The 12,500-nt window shown below is 39.7% G+C and overlaps 1 protein-coding gene across 4 annotated transcripts in view; it reads left to right on the top strand.

Annotated features, from left to right (window-relative positions):
- slc38a3a (solute carrier family 38 member 3a) overlaps positions 1-12,500 on the top strand; it is a 44,731-nt gene that overhangs the window by 10,410 nt on the left and 21,821 nt on the right. For 3 of the 4 annotated variants that reach the window (XM_046875111.1, XM_046875110.1, XM_046875112.1), the window contains exons 2-6: positions 2,566-2,774; positions 4,429-4,461; positions 5,011-5,107; positions 5,465-5,580; positions 11,882-11,955. In XM_046875111.1, the coding sequence (XP_046731067.1) occupies positions 2,653-2,774; positions 4,429-4,461; positions 5,011-5,107; positions 5,465-5,580; positions 11,882-11,955 (442 nt within the window). In that variant the 5' untranslated portion in view covers positions 2,566-2,652. The remainder of the gene's footprint in view (positions 1-2,565; positions 2,775-4,428; positions 4,462-5,010; positions 5,108-5,464; positions 5,581-11,881; positions 11,956-12,500) is intronic. The other variant, XM_046875113.1, reaches the window with a different exon arrangement.

Genomic DNA, 12,500 nt, shown 5'->3' with positions numbered 1-12,500 from the left:
CTGGTTTACGCCGGGATCCGGTCGCTGACGTCATTGTGGAGGCGAGTGTGAGAATGTGTGTGTTTAACTATTTTAAAGCGTATGTAGTGATGCAGAGAAGTTAAATGTCCTCAATGTAACCACAAATGGATAAAAAGTGTGGATTACACATTAGGACATCAACAACGTTGTGGTGAGATGAGAGTTGATTTACAAAAAGTTTATGATTTTTCAATAACAGCACAACCCTGTATGTTTTATTCCTCTTGCACCACTGCATCAAGATCACACTTTTCATCTATTTAGCTACAGGTACAGGAACAACCAGAGCAGATACATTTTAAATTCTTCAGCAAAAAACTGAATTTGTCATGATACAGAGAAAGTGCGAAGAAGAGTCCCATTGACATATCGGCTGAAATATCTGCAATACTTTATCAATATACTTCTTATTGAAAGTACAGGTTTGCTATTGAAGTCCCGGTGAAACACTTATGATGCATTCATTTTTTAAAATATAAAATTATCCCCTTTAAAATGTTAAATGTAAAGAAAAAGAAATCACGGCTTGTGATATCTCAGGAATGTTACTTTTACATAGAAAAAGGTTTTCGGATTTACTACAGAAATCTGCATTACAGTCTAATTGGTGATGGTAATGATATTATAATCATCATCATCTTGAATAATCGTATTAATGCAACAACCTAAGATTGAGTCAATTGGAAGAAAAAGCGGCGTCATTACCCAGCATTCCTGCTTGTGTGTTTTTTTTTTCTAGTTACAGCATGTTCATTTCCTGCCAAATTAGAAAAGCTTCCAGGGAATGTTTTTCACACCCAGCAGACAGACGTCACGTGTCGAGGACTGAAGCATCAGTTTATAACAAACCCCATCTCGTCACTGAGAAACCCGTCCAGTGGGTGAATTAGTGCATGAGAGTGCGGGGATGAATGGGTTTTGGCATCGCATGTGTCTCCTCGAAGCGCTGTCCAAAAACGTGACAGTCGTCGCCTGATTTTTATGGTTTTTGCATTCTTTACATTTAGATCTGTGATGAATTACCTTTCCAGCCCTCTGACTGGCTCTAGTGCTGCGAAGGCCTTAAACTGCAGGGATGCCTGGCACAATCAGCCTACTGTTTGCCCGGGCTGTTCCCAGGAAACTGCACAACTTGCAGCATTGTGTGCATTTCACTTTGCTGGCTGACCACGTTGTCCGGCTTCAGCCGGAGCTGCACGGTGCCTAATGAGAGCCCGATCGCATGGAGCGACCCACTGAGACCAGAGTGCTGTGCAGACCTCCTACACAATCACCTAGGATTGAGAGGGCAAAAGTGGTACATAAATAGATTCCGATCACGATGAGAGAACGGATAGCAGAAGTGAGAGGCGGTTTGGGGGGGTGAGAAGCTTGTTGGGGTACTCATCAATGCCAGCTAATAGCATTGAGCATGAAGAGAGCACGCCTGTTATGTTGAGCTTCTCCCTCATTAAAGCAATGAGGGAGAAAGAAACGGGTTAGAGCTGGATCCGAGCTGGTCCTGGCTGGTTCTCCTCAGCACGCCTCCTCTAATACAGAGCTCTGGCACTTTAGACTGGAGGTCAAGAGTACCAGGGCTTTTGGAACGGACTGGGGGGTGGCGGTGGTGGGGAAGTGTGGGGATTTAAGAGGAAATGGACGTCACTTTTAAACACGTTGTCTTTCACGGTCATTTGGACCTCCAGCAGGTCCTTCCATAGACATCCCCAGGGGTTCAAGATGCAGGAGACTGGAGAACACAAAACTCGGCCATAGAGACTTCAGGATGAAAAACAACCAGGCTTTCAAATCCACAGCTAAGGATTTAAGATCAAGGTTCAACCTCTTTAAAATGCCACACAGTCGTTTGCTCCATCTCAGGGTGAACAGGTTGCTCTGCACCCGGCAGGAACCTGAGACCATGAACGTTACTGTATTTAAACATAGTCATTCAATCACTTTTACAGACAGGCTGCTGCATTCAACTCCTTCCAATCCCAGATTCACTTGTATAAGTTTGTTCCTGCATTTTCCCCTTAATTCAGTTGTGGTCATTTCCCACAAACAGGATAACTCTCCAATCACTTGACTGCCACCACATGCTTCCTACCACATGCAGCTTCTAGAACTGCTGCTAATGCTGCATCATGCTCAATGGAAATGTCTTTCAGCCCTGCACTCTTTCCATATGATAAATCTCTGCTTTTTCATGCTTAAGGTATTAATTAATGGACTTTAATACAGGTTTTCTTGCCTACATCTGCCTACATAGTAAGTGTCTAATGTCCCATTTTCTTTGGAGGTTGAGGAACAAGAGATTAATAGGGACATATGGGGAACGTGTTTGGTTTTTTGCTTTCTTGAAATCACACTGGAACAGTTGATTGTATCATTATTAATACTGGTAATGTTTCTGATTTAAAAACCCTGAGAAATGTTACTTCCGTCATTATGAGAATTTGCCCTTTCACACCAGGTAACCCACTTTTCTGAGGTCATTATCTGAATCCACTTGTCCCCAAATTATGTAATTTTTAATGTTGCACATCCTTTTTTTTCCTGCAGGGATCTTAGAAGATCTGCAAATCCTCAGGGGAATCTCTACTGAAAGCTATCTGTATCTTCTGGAACAAATCTCCATCATCTTAAGTCATGGATCCGACACCAGTCGAGAAGAATGCGCTTCCTAATGGGAAAGGGCATGAAGGAGAAGCCGAAATGACAGCCACGCCTACCTCGACCTCAACCAAAAGCCAGTCAGATGACACGCCTCAGTGAGTGATCTGCATCTTTTCTGTGTGTGTGTGTGTGTGTGTGTGTGTGTGTGTGTGTGTGTGGGTCCTGTTCTGTCCTCACTGAATTTAATTTGTGATATCAGAAGGCTGGTTCGAATTTGGATTCGCATCATATTTCCTCAATGGAACATGACGTGGTTTTTTTTGTGTTTCGTTAGATATTTTAGATATTACACATCAATTTTGTATTAGAGTATAAGACACGTAAAAGATAATACAGGAAATACAGTTCCTTCGTCAGCTCTTGCAGTTACGGGCCGTGCATTTCACACCTTGACCCTTCAGTGGTGTCCTGCCTGAATCAATCCACCTCTTAATACCATCATTGTGATTCCACGGTTATAGAAACCATCAATATAATCGAGAAACGCAGTAGAACAGAGCACAGCATCACAGACAGGAATCACATACAGTGAGAATGAATGTCATCACTAAATCAAGAAACACAATTCAATTCAACACGTCTCCTTTCACTGTAGCCACAACTGCACCGCCCACATCCTGTACATTCATCATTTTTTAGCAGAAGCATCGATATTAAAGAAAATAACCCCGGAGTTTCCCCTGCATTTTCCTGGTGATTTGAAATAAATGCAAATTGTGTGTTTTTGTATAAATTCTACAGGTCCTTGTAAGTTCATCTTTTGAATGTCCTTGTAAGTGTATCTATGCCCAAATCAAATTGATCTAATAGTGATTAAATCCACATGAATATATGTGAGCTTGTGCAGTTTGCTGCAGATGTTGGACACGAGCCCTGACTAGTGTGCTCTCTGACCGTCTAATCAAAGGATGTGAAAATTGCAACGTTATTGTATGCCTGCTAGATGGAAGCGGTTTTATCAACTCGCAATCTGATTGGTAAAAACAGCATAAAGCAACATGCACGTTACTCTACAGGCGCCTGCACTGCTGATTCCTAAAGGATTCACGAAGATTCCTTTGATGCCAGTAACACATGATGTGTTGCTGAAATCTGATTGGATAGAAACTCTGACATACTCCTAGAAGCAGCGCAACTGAGAGAAACGCCTATTGAGAGATAAGACTATTGGGAATTATTAAATACATATTCACGGACTTATTGTTTATTCCTTTTTTGGACACGTGTGAACCGAAGCAGTGTGTGTTGTGTTTGTGTGCTGTCTTACAGCCGGCCATTTCGTCTGCAGCCGCGTCGTCTCAATGAGGTGAAACCCAATATGCATCTTGATAATCTTCAAAGCCATAAAGCACATCACGGACCAAATAGGAGAAATTTCGCTCGCTAAGCACAAGTGTCATGCTTTTTGTTGATGGGTCAAAACAAGTGCATGTGCAGTGTGTATGTGTATGTAAGAGAGATCAGGACAAGCGTGTATGTATGATTGCTACACATGTTCAAAGCAGCCGCGAGTTCTTGTCCAAACACTGCTCTTAACCCTTGGCCCCGTCCCAGCATGCACAGGTTCACACCGAATGAAGGGGGAAAAAATTGTTTTTCTCACACACACTCGATTTCCACGTTTTAGAACAAACATTATGTTTTGTTTTCCTTGCTAAAGGTTTCTGTGCATGTGTGTGTTTGTGTGTTTTCTTCCTTTTCTCTGCTATCGATGGATGCCAAATCTTCACTCAATGCTCTGCCTTGCAGGGAACTCGTACCTAATAATACAGAAAATTCCAGGTATGTAATGCTAAAGAGCTTAGCGTGTTTTTGTTTTCTTCTAGCTGGGCTGTGTGTGCACTCACTGTGCAATCAAAAGCCACTTAGTAGTATTCAGATTGTTAACATGAGCGTGGCGGTGATGTGAGGGACCTGTCTAATTCTAGGAATTGCTATTGAGGGTAAAATAGATTATTATGAAAACTCTTTAGCCTTGTAGATGAAAGGACTCCAGTAATTCTAGTTAAACGTGTGATGCGAGTTCCTCATATGTGTGTTTATATACATTAGGGTTGTGCCACATTCGAATAATTCCACGAGGTCTTCTATCTATCTATCAATCAATCAATCAATCAATCAATCAATCAATCAATTTTTTCCCTATAGCTGCAGCTTTGCGACGATTAATTGTTAATTTAATATGTAGGCCTTCAATAAATCTGAAGATCTACATGGATTTTCTTTGGAGAAAATGGCTTTTCTTTCATATTTATTATGATGTAATTTGTACACACACATCATCAAAATATACACATCGATGAGGTGATGAACTGTACTGTATGTTTTCAGTCCCAGCAGAGCAACAAGAGACACTGAAGCCGCCCTGGTCGAGAGCGCAGAGTTCCTCTCCAATGGTGATGACAAGAAACCACCGCGATTCACAGACGTAAGATTCTTTTTGCTTTCTTTCTTTTTGTTGATTACTGTTGCATTGCTCAGTTTCAGACACTGTGGTTAAGACCTTTGTTGTGCTTACGAACACATTTCATACCACAGCAGAGCTGAATTCTGGATTCTGATTGGTCGAAAAGTGTTGATTAACTTTCTATTACAACAGCTGCAAAAATCACAGGTTTATGAGAAACGCTCTTTTGTGTAGCGAGATGGGTACAATTTATTTTTAACATTTATGGACGGAATCTCCAGTGTCAGTTTATGGTAACAGATAAACCTGGCACTTATAAAGGAGTTTATGCTTTGTTTTTTTTGTGTGTTTATATTTTATTGTTATTTCTCTGATCAGTTTGAAGGAAAGACTTCGTTTGGGATGTCGGTCTTCAACCTGGGAAACGCCATCATGGGGAGTGGAATTCTAGGATTGGCCTACGCCATGGCGAACACCGGCATCGTCATGTTCCTGTGAGTCATTGCTGTGTGCACTGTGTAGACGTTCGGGTGATGAATGAACAGAAAATCAGAGCAGATCACACAGATTAGGTCCCAGAAACTGATCAGGTGCTTATGGGAACGCTTTAATGCACAACTCTATCATCTTAAACCTTCATACACAGCTTGAGATAATGATATGCATGATATACTTATCATTTATTTTGACTCCCCAGCTTTTAACGCTGCACGGCACATTGATTTTGTTTTATGCGGCGTGAGATTGGATGGTTCTGAGTAATATTTATTAAAGCAAGTGAACAGGAGTGTCAGAGCGCTCGCTTTAATGTTTTAATGACTCTGTCACTGCGCTGCTAAAACAAAGCAATAACATTTTAGCAGCGACTGATGATGTTTCTGAGTGTGTGTGTGTGGGTGTGTGGGTGTGTGTGTGTAATTATTTCAATGTCATGAGAAAATGCCTGATGCACAGCTGAGTGAACTGCACATTCACACAGCTGGTCCTGGGACACATCCTCAATTTCCAAACCTATTTGAACATTTTTAAGATTCTTTACCTAAAAATCTGTTTGTGCATTTGTCTTGAAGGATCATTTACACATGAAGTTTGATGCGCATAAAAATGCTGTGAAATTCATGCGAAACTTGCTTTATTTATATCATGAGTTACTGTGAATTTTTATACATATTACAGTTTAAATATCTTTTTGGTTTTAATGATGAATCAAGACTTTTTTGTCTATTGCTCATCTATGAAGGATTCACCACCAGACTTTAAACCCGTCCTTTCTGCAATTCGCTTTCACTTGTTTCTGAGCAGAAATGAGCAGAAATTACATATACTGTATATGTTTAGAGAAGTAACTGCCTGTTCAGGGGTTTCAGGAGTGAATGAACAGACGCTATTAGTTGTATAAATGATTAACTTTTTAGGGTCGTCCTGATGCAGTCTCCTTGTCTGCTAGTTTCACAAATATAATTAATTATTAAAACCCTGATCAGTGAAGGATCAGTGATTATAAATAAGGGATATTTACATTTCCCTTTAACACAAGGTGACATACAGTTTCCACTTTCTTGAAAACTCAAGGTAGCAGCTTAATATAGTATAAGAGCAAAAACCTCACACCTTTGGTACGTCCTACATCCTTCCATTTCATTTTTTTTGTCGCTGAAAGAGTCGCGTTCAGTTTTGAGGTCAGCGATTACCACATAAGCCACTCTAATGCTGTTTTTATTAGGACATTCCCAGGGATTGTGGGATTTGTTTTTCCAACTGACCTTCAGCATTCAGTGTTCCACAAGCTGGGCGTCTGGGAGACCTGTATTTGTGCCAGCTAGCGTAATCTACAAAGTTCCACCATGTTAACCCTTTAGAAGGTGTTCTGTTGTGGTTTGCTCTACATGCTGACACATGGCATGTTTGCTTTCCTCTTCTACTGGTGCCACACTCTTTGGAAGTTTTGGTAGCCCCTTGCTCTCAGTCTAGTCATAGCCCCTTGTTCTCTGTATGGTCGTAGCCCCTTGCTCTCTGTCTGGTCGTAGCCCCTACGTGTTAAACGCAGTTTAAAAAAGTCACAGCATGGCTGGTAATAACAATAATATTATACTATAACACATTTCCCACTCGAGTGCTAAAACCTCCCACTTATCACTGAAAAGAAATAAAAAGAGCAGACTGATGTACATGCTTTGTTTAGTTGTTTTCAAAGAAGTGTAAAGTTTAGATCTAGGTGAGAAAATTTGCGGAAAAAAGTAGAAAAAAATGATTTATTATAAATCTACAATAAAACACATTTCTTTAAAGATCTCTAACGTTCTTTTCTGATAATACAAAACATTAATAATGGAAAGGAAAATCAGTGTTTTTCTGTTTTATAGTTCATTGCAATTGTGTTTGTGTAGTGATTCCAACAATTGCCACAAACCAGCCATGGAAGAATCTGGATATTAAACACAAAGTAATTTATCGGTCATTTATTATCTTCGTTTGCTTGATCTGTAGAAACGTTAAATGCAGCATAGAAGCAAGCGTTGAATTTTTATAAGCTCGGTGCACTAATTGGGTGCTGGTTTTTATCACACAGATGGAAGCGTCACGCTGTGTCTTTAAGCACTATAAGACACGAGAGCTTCCTTGGCATTTAGGAGTGTTGAATTATGCAGAACGGGTTGGCGGGTGTTCATGAGGAGAGAATTGATGAATCCGCGGACTAAAAGATGGACAATTATTTTATAATTATTGCTATGATATGTGACCTAAGAATTAAAAGCAGCGCTGGTGATATTTAGTGTTATGGAGAATAAGAAAGCGAGGCAGAAATGCTGCTGTCACTCGCTGCTTTGTCGTGATTCTCAGCTGTGTGTTTTGGCTCGGCGTGTCAGCCTGAATCACAGCACTGCGTCTCCTGAGGCGACAGAGGTCCTACATACCGTGCTGTCTGAGCCTTACGACTCTCGCAATTTAACAACAAGACTTACAGCCCTTACGAACGGTTCAGCCCAAGAAAAAAACCCACATGATTTAGAACGCTGTGATCCAGGGGCTGTGGAACACTGTGATCCAGGGGCTGAGCTTTTTTCTCAGCTCGCATACTTAAAATATAAAGTAATTATAATGTCTGCCCAGGTTTATCATATTATTATGAAATTGGAGGTATAAATACTTATTGAATAACTTCATCTCTCCTCAACTCATCTGTTGCCAATAGGATAGTAGTAAAAATAAATTGTGTTTATTAGATAGCAAAAAAATAAGTAAATAAAAATAAATGTTCTGGTGGACCACCATGAGATCTCTCTACCTTGTGCATTGATAACACCAGTCTAAAACTTCAGACTGAAGCTCAAAAGCTTATTTCCACCAGCATTCGTATATAATCTTTACATTCAGTTTGGATGGTACTACTAATGGAATAATGTAAATAAATTATTTTCACATGGAGCTAAAACTAGTTTGAAGGTTATGTCAGGTGATGGATTAAAGTTTTAGCTTATAAGGCATGTGAAACCACAGAGAAAAAGAGACAGCTGGAGATGGAGATGGAGATGCCCCTCCTACATAGCAAACCACAGCTCTTTTTGCTCTTTTGTCTCTCGGTCACTTCAGCTGTGACATCTTTGGGATATAAACTCGCAATCTCCTTTCCTCATTGCTCTTATAGTTATTGTAAATTATGTTTACTGCATTTAGGCAGTAAGTTAGGAAGTTAGGAATTATGAGGTGGAACCTCCATGGATCAAACGTGTTCCACATACACTCACTTGGATTTAGATTTGGAAGATGATTCAATCAACACTTTGAAATTGTTTCCGTTTTTTTAAATCGTTCATGAACAGTTTCTGAAGATCTTTTGAAGATGCTGAACAGGTTGTATCCTGCTGAAAGAGGACACTGCTGTTGTGAACACCGTTCCAATGAAGTGGTGTATGGGGTGTAAATAACATCCACGTGCCTTTGCCATTAATATCACCAAACAGCTAATGCTAGAAAGTCAAGAAAGCCTTGTAAGATGTAGCATCAACTCAGACCCAATCATGTGCCCAAGTATACTTATGTTATGTCTAGGATGTTTAATAATTGTATTGTAGTGGCTAATAATGATGCTGACACTTCATCAGTAGCTCCTATTCATGATTAACTAAGCAAGAAACTGCCCCCGAAAAGTGTTTGCTTATACACTGGGCTTGTTCGGCTGACTTCTGCACTCTCTGACTGAAAATCTCATTCGCTGAAAGAAGATGAAGGAGAAGTAGAAGAGAAAAAAACAAAGACTGAGAACAGAGTTGAAATGGGGGTGAAGGACGTGCTTGGCAGAAAGCTGGTCAGCACGTCTCCTGCCAAAGTCATCAAAACTCTGTAACTGTACAGAAAGACTGAGAGATTAAAGAGAGAGAGAGAGAGAGAGAGAGAGAGAGAGAGAAATCTTATTTGTAATCAGAAGGAGAAGACTGTGTGCTTCAGCCGTCCACCCAGAGCAGCTTGTCCAGCTGTGGACAGCTGGAGACTGGTGTGATATTTTTAGGACACATGCTTGTCATCTTTTAAACTCTTTAATCTGTCTGCTTGTTAGAATGTGGAAAAAAAAGGCTTCTAGTTATTTTCACGTCATTAACCTCTAATCCTCAATCAGATATAAACGGAATGAAAACAAAATTACATCCAACATCTCTTATCTGACGTATTCATCACACATCCCTGAAACTAGCGCCTCTTATAGGTTAGATGCTTTTGTTTTAAAAATATGGTCTAATTGTAAGTGTGCAGCTTGGGATTTTTACTCAAAAGTAGCTCGTAAATCAAAAGTTTGGCGTAAATGTGTATGGATTAGTTTTTTCAGTCATGTTTTTGTGGAATATTTGATCTAATTATTTTATTTACATTCTTTCCTAGTTTAATTTGACTGGTTGTCGGCTGTCGAGAAAAAACCCACATAATTTAAATATTGTTTTCGCCTCTTACTTTTGCATATGGACTACATGCACAATCAGGAGCTTAGAGTGAACCAGGTGAACCAGGCAACGTTCAGGATGAAGGTAGACAAAATCTGAGATACCTGGAACCAAAAGACAAGATTTGTAAATACATGCATACAAACATACAATACTTTACACGCTAGTCATGGCTAGCAACAGACAAGACTCGTTAATTACTACGGCAACAGACACATGAGAAGAAAGTAAACAGGCCTGTTGGATTGTATTCTCTCAACAGAGAAAGATGAGGAATGGATTTGTTTAGAGGAGCTATAACTGTGCCCTCTTTTCTGTTCAGTGGGAAGGAAATTGATTTGTTGGTTAAACCACAACAAAACAAGAGTCAGTGTCAGTCGAAAGGGAATAATTAGTTTAAATGACACACTATCAATAGCATCAATTCTTATAAAGTCTTATATCCTCCTGTAACTAAAACTCATACACTGCCTGCTGGTTCATGTGAAAATGTATTTGTAGATCAGATTACAGAAATTGGGTTCTTACACTGTGCACTGGCACTGACACGTCTATACATATGCCATTTATGGTATTTGATCATTTCGAGCCAAAATCGTTTTTTGTATTAAACAGATATTGAAATAAAATTCCCATCCTGATGATTTCATCCCATTCCGCCTGCTAAAACAGGTTCTCAGTGTAGCCGAGGCTCCTCTGTCTTATTAATACTTGTATTAGTACTGGATGGTTTTAAACATGCTGTGGTGGAACTGGTTTGGGGGAAAAAAACATAATTTGGATCTTTTTGTTCTGTGAAATTATAGACTAATCTCAATCTAGACTCAATCTAGATCAGATTCTTTTACATGAAGTGCAAAAACAGAGGTGATCGAGATTTTGCTGTGGAACAATTTGCCTAAAATATACCTGAAATGATGTATTTAATAAAATAATTAATAAAGCGGTGTTCTTATCACATTTATGCAGCATGATGCATCTGATACACAGACACGAAACTGATTCATGTTTGATTGCAAATGATTTACGTACGGTTTCTTATATTTATCTTTTAAATATTTTCCGTGATAATATGATTGTCATTAAAGTCTTGCTGCTATACATGAAAGAGGTTTTGTTCTATAGAAGAACATCCTGTGCTGCAGGTGAGCATCCTGTGCCCCAGCTGCGTATCGTAGCTACATCATCACAGATAATGAGATAATAGCCCTTTAATGTAGTGTTTTCTTTGTATTGTGCTCTCTGTTGGGTTTCACACAGTAATCTGTAGTGAGATATAAGTCATTAATCACAGAGTAACTCTTTTTATTGTCCTCCTGATGAAACGGTAATCAGGCTGTAAAATCGGCCCAAACAACGACAACATATTTGTTACGTCCTAATGATCTCTTTTTAAAAAGACGACTTCCTCCTTTGTTGAGTGGCAAAAGGAATGCGTGATTGGATCTGATTATTGATTATATTCAGCTATGTTAATGATGCACATGCTAATGCTGAAAATGCTCAAATAAAAAACATTGGTGAAGAGATAAAGGATAACGTGCTTCATCATTCATAAAATCTGAAACCAGCCTGCATCTGTTTTCAAACTACTGTAATACACGTGTACCTCTTCCATATACACACGCTCACGGAGGGCAGTGACTGGCTGGTGTCTGGAGATTGATGATATGATCATTTGATGATGGAGAGATGTTGTCCATATTTTTTAACGATTTTTGACTATATGTATTATGTTTATATTGTTTTGAATCATTGTTATTATTCGTAACTGATTTTTCTGTAAATTCTGCAGATTTGCACAAAGCTGTGTTTTATATTAACCAAACTAACAAGGTGGTAAACATTGTGCGTGTCTCAGGTTCCTCCTGACGGCTGTGGCATCTCTTTCGGCCTACTCCATCCACCTGCTGCTCAAGGCCTCGGGCATCGTCGGTGAGTCCCATGTCTGATCTCAGAACAGTTCCTGAACGTAACGATATCTAAATTGTTCGGGTTTGAATATAAAACGATTGATTTGTTATGAGAGTGTTAGCATTTTCCGAGCGCGTCATCTCCATCATGATAACGAGCTGTGTGAATGTGGTTAATGTTAAATGAGCTGCATGTGGAGGACTGAGGATCAGGACTGCATTAAGATGGTACAGCTCTTTCTCTCTCACACACTCACACCGAACAATCCCAGGGATGGATTTTAGCCAGCAAGCGCATGAATTCTGGAGCGAGAGCTAAAAATAGCGCCTATGCATCACCGAGTGTGGCTGTCTCACCTCTCTCTGACATCAGCGTCTGGGTTACAGCAGGAGGGTTTACGCAAAAATAAAAACAGTGAAGAAATGTCTTTTAGATAAGGGTTGTTTTTTTTTTATGAGCGTGTGTCGATTGTTTTTGTGGATTCATGTGCATTCATGAATGGCCTTAGTGCACTTGTTTTGTCCTCATTTAGTGTGTTTGTGTGTTTGTGTGTGTGTGTGTGTGTG

The sequence above is a fragment of the Silurus meridionalis genome, chromosome 19 (genome assembly GCF_014805685.1).
Source record: "Silurus meridionalis isolate SWU-2019-XX chromosome 19, ASM1480568v1, whole genome shotgun sequence".
In the NCBI taxonomy this organism is placed as follows: Eukaryota; Metazoa; Chordata; class Actinopteri; order Siluriformes; family Siluridae; genus Silurus; species Silurus meridionalis.
This window is presented reverse-complemented; position numbering and strand designations above follow the sequence as displayed.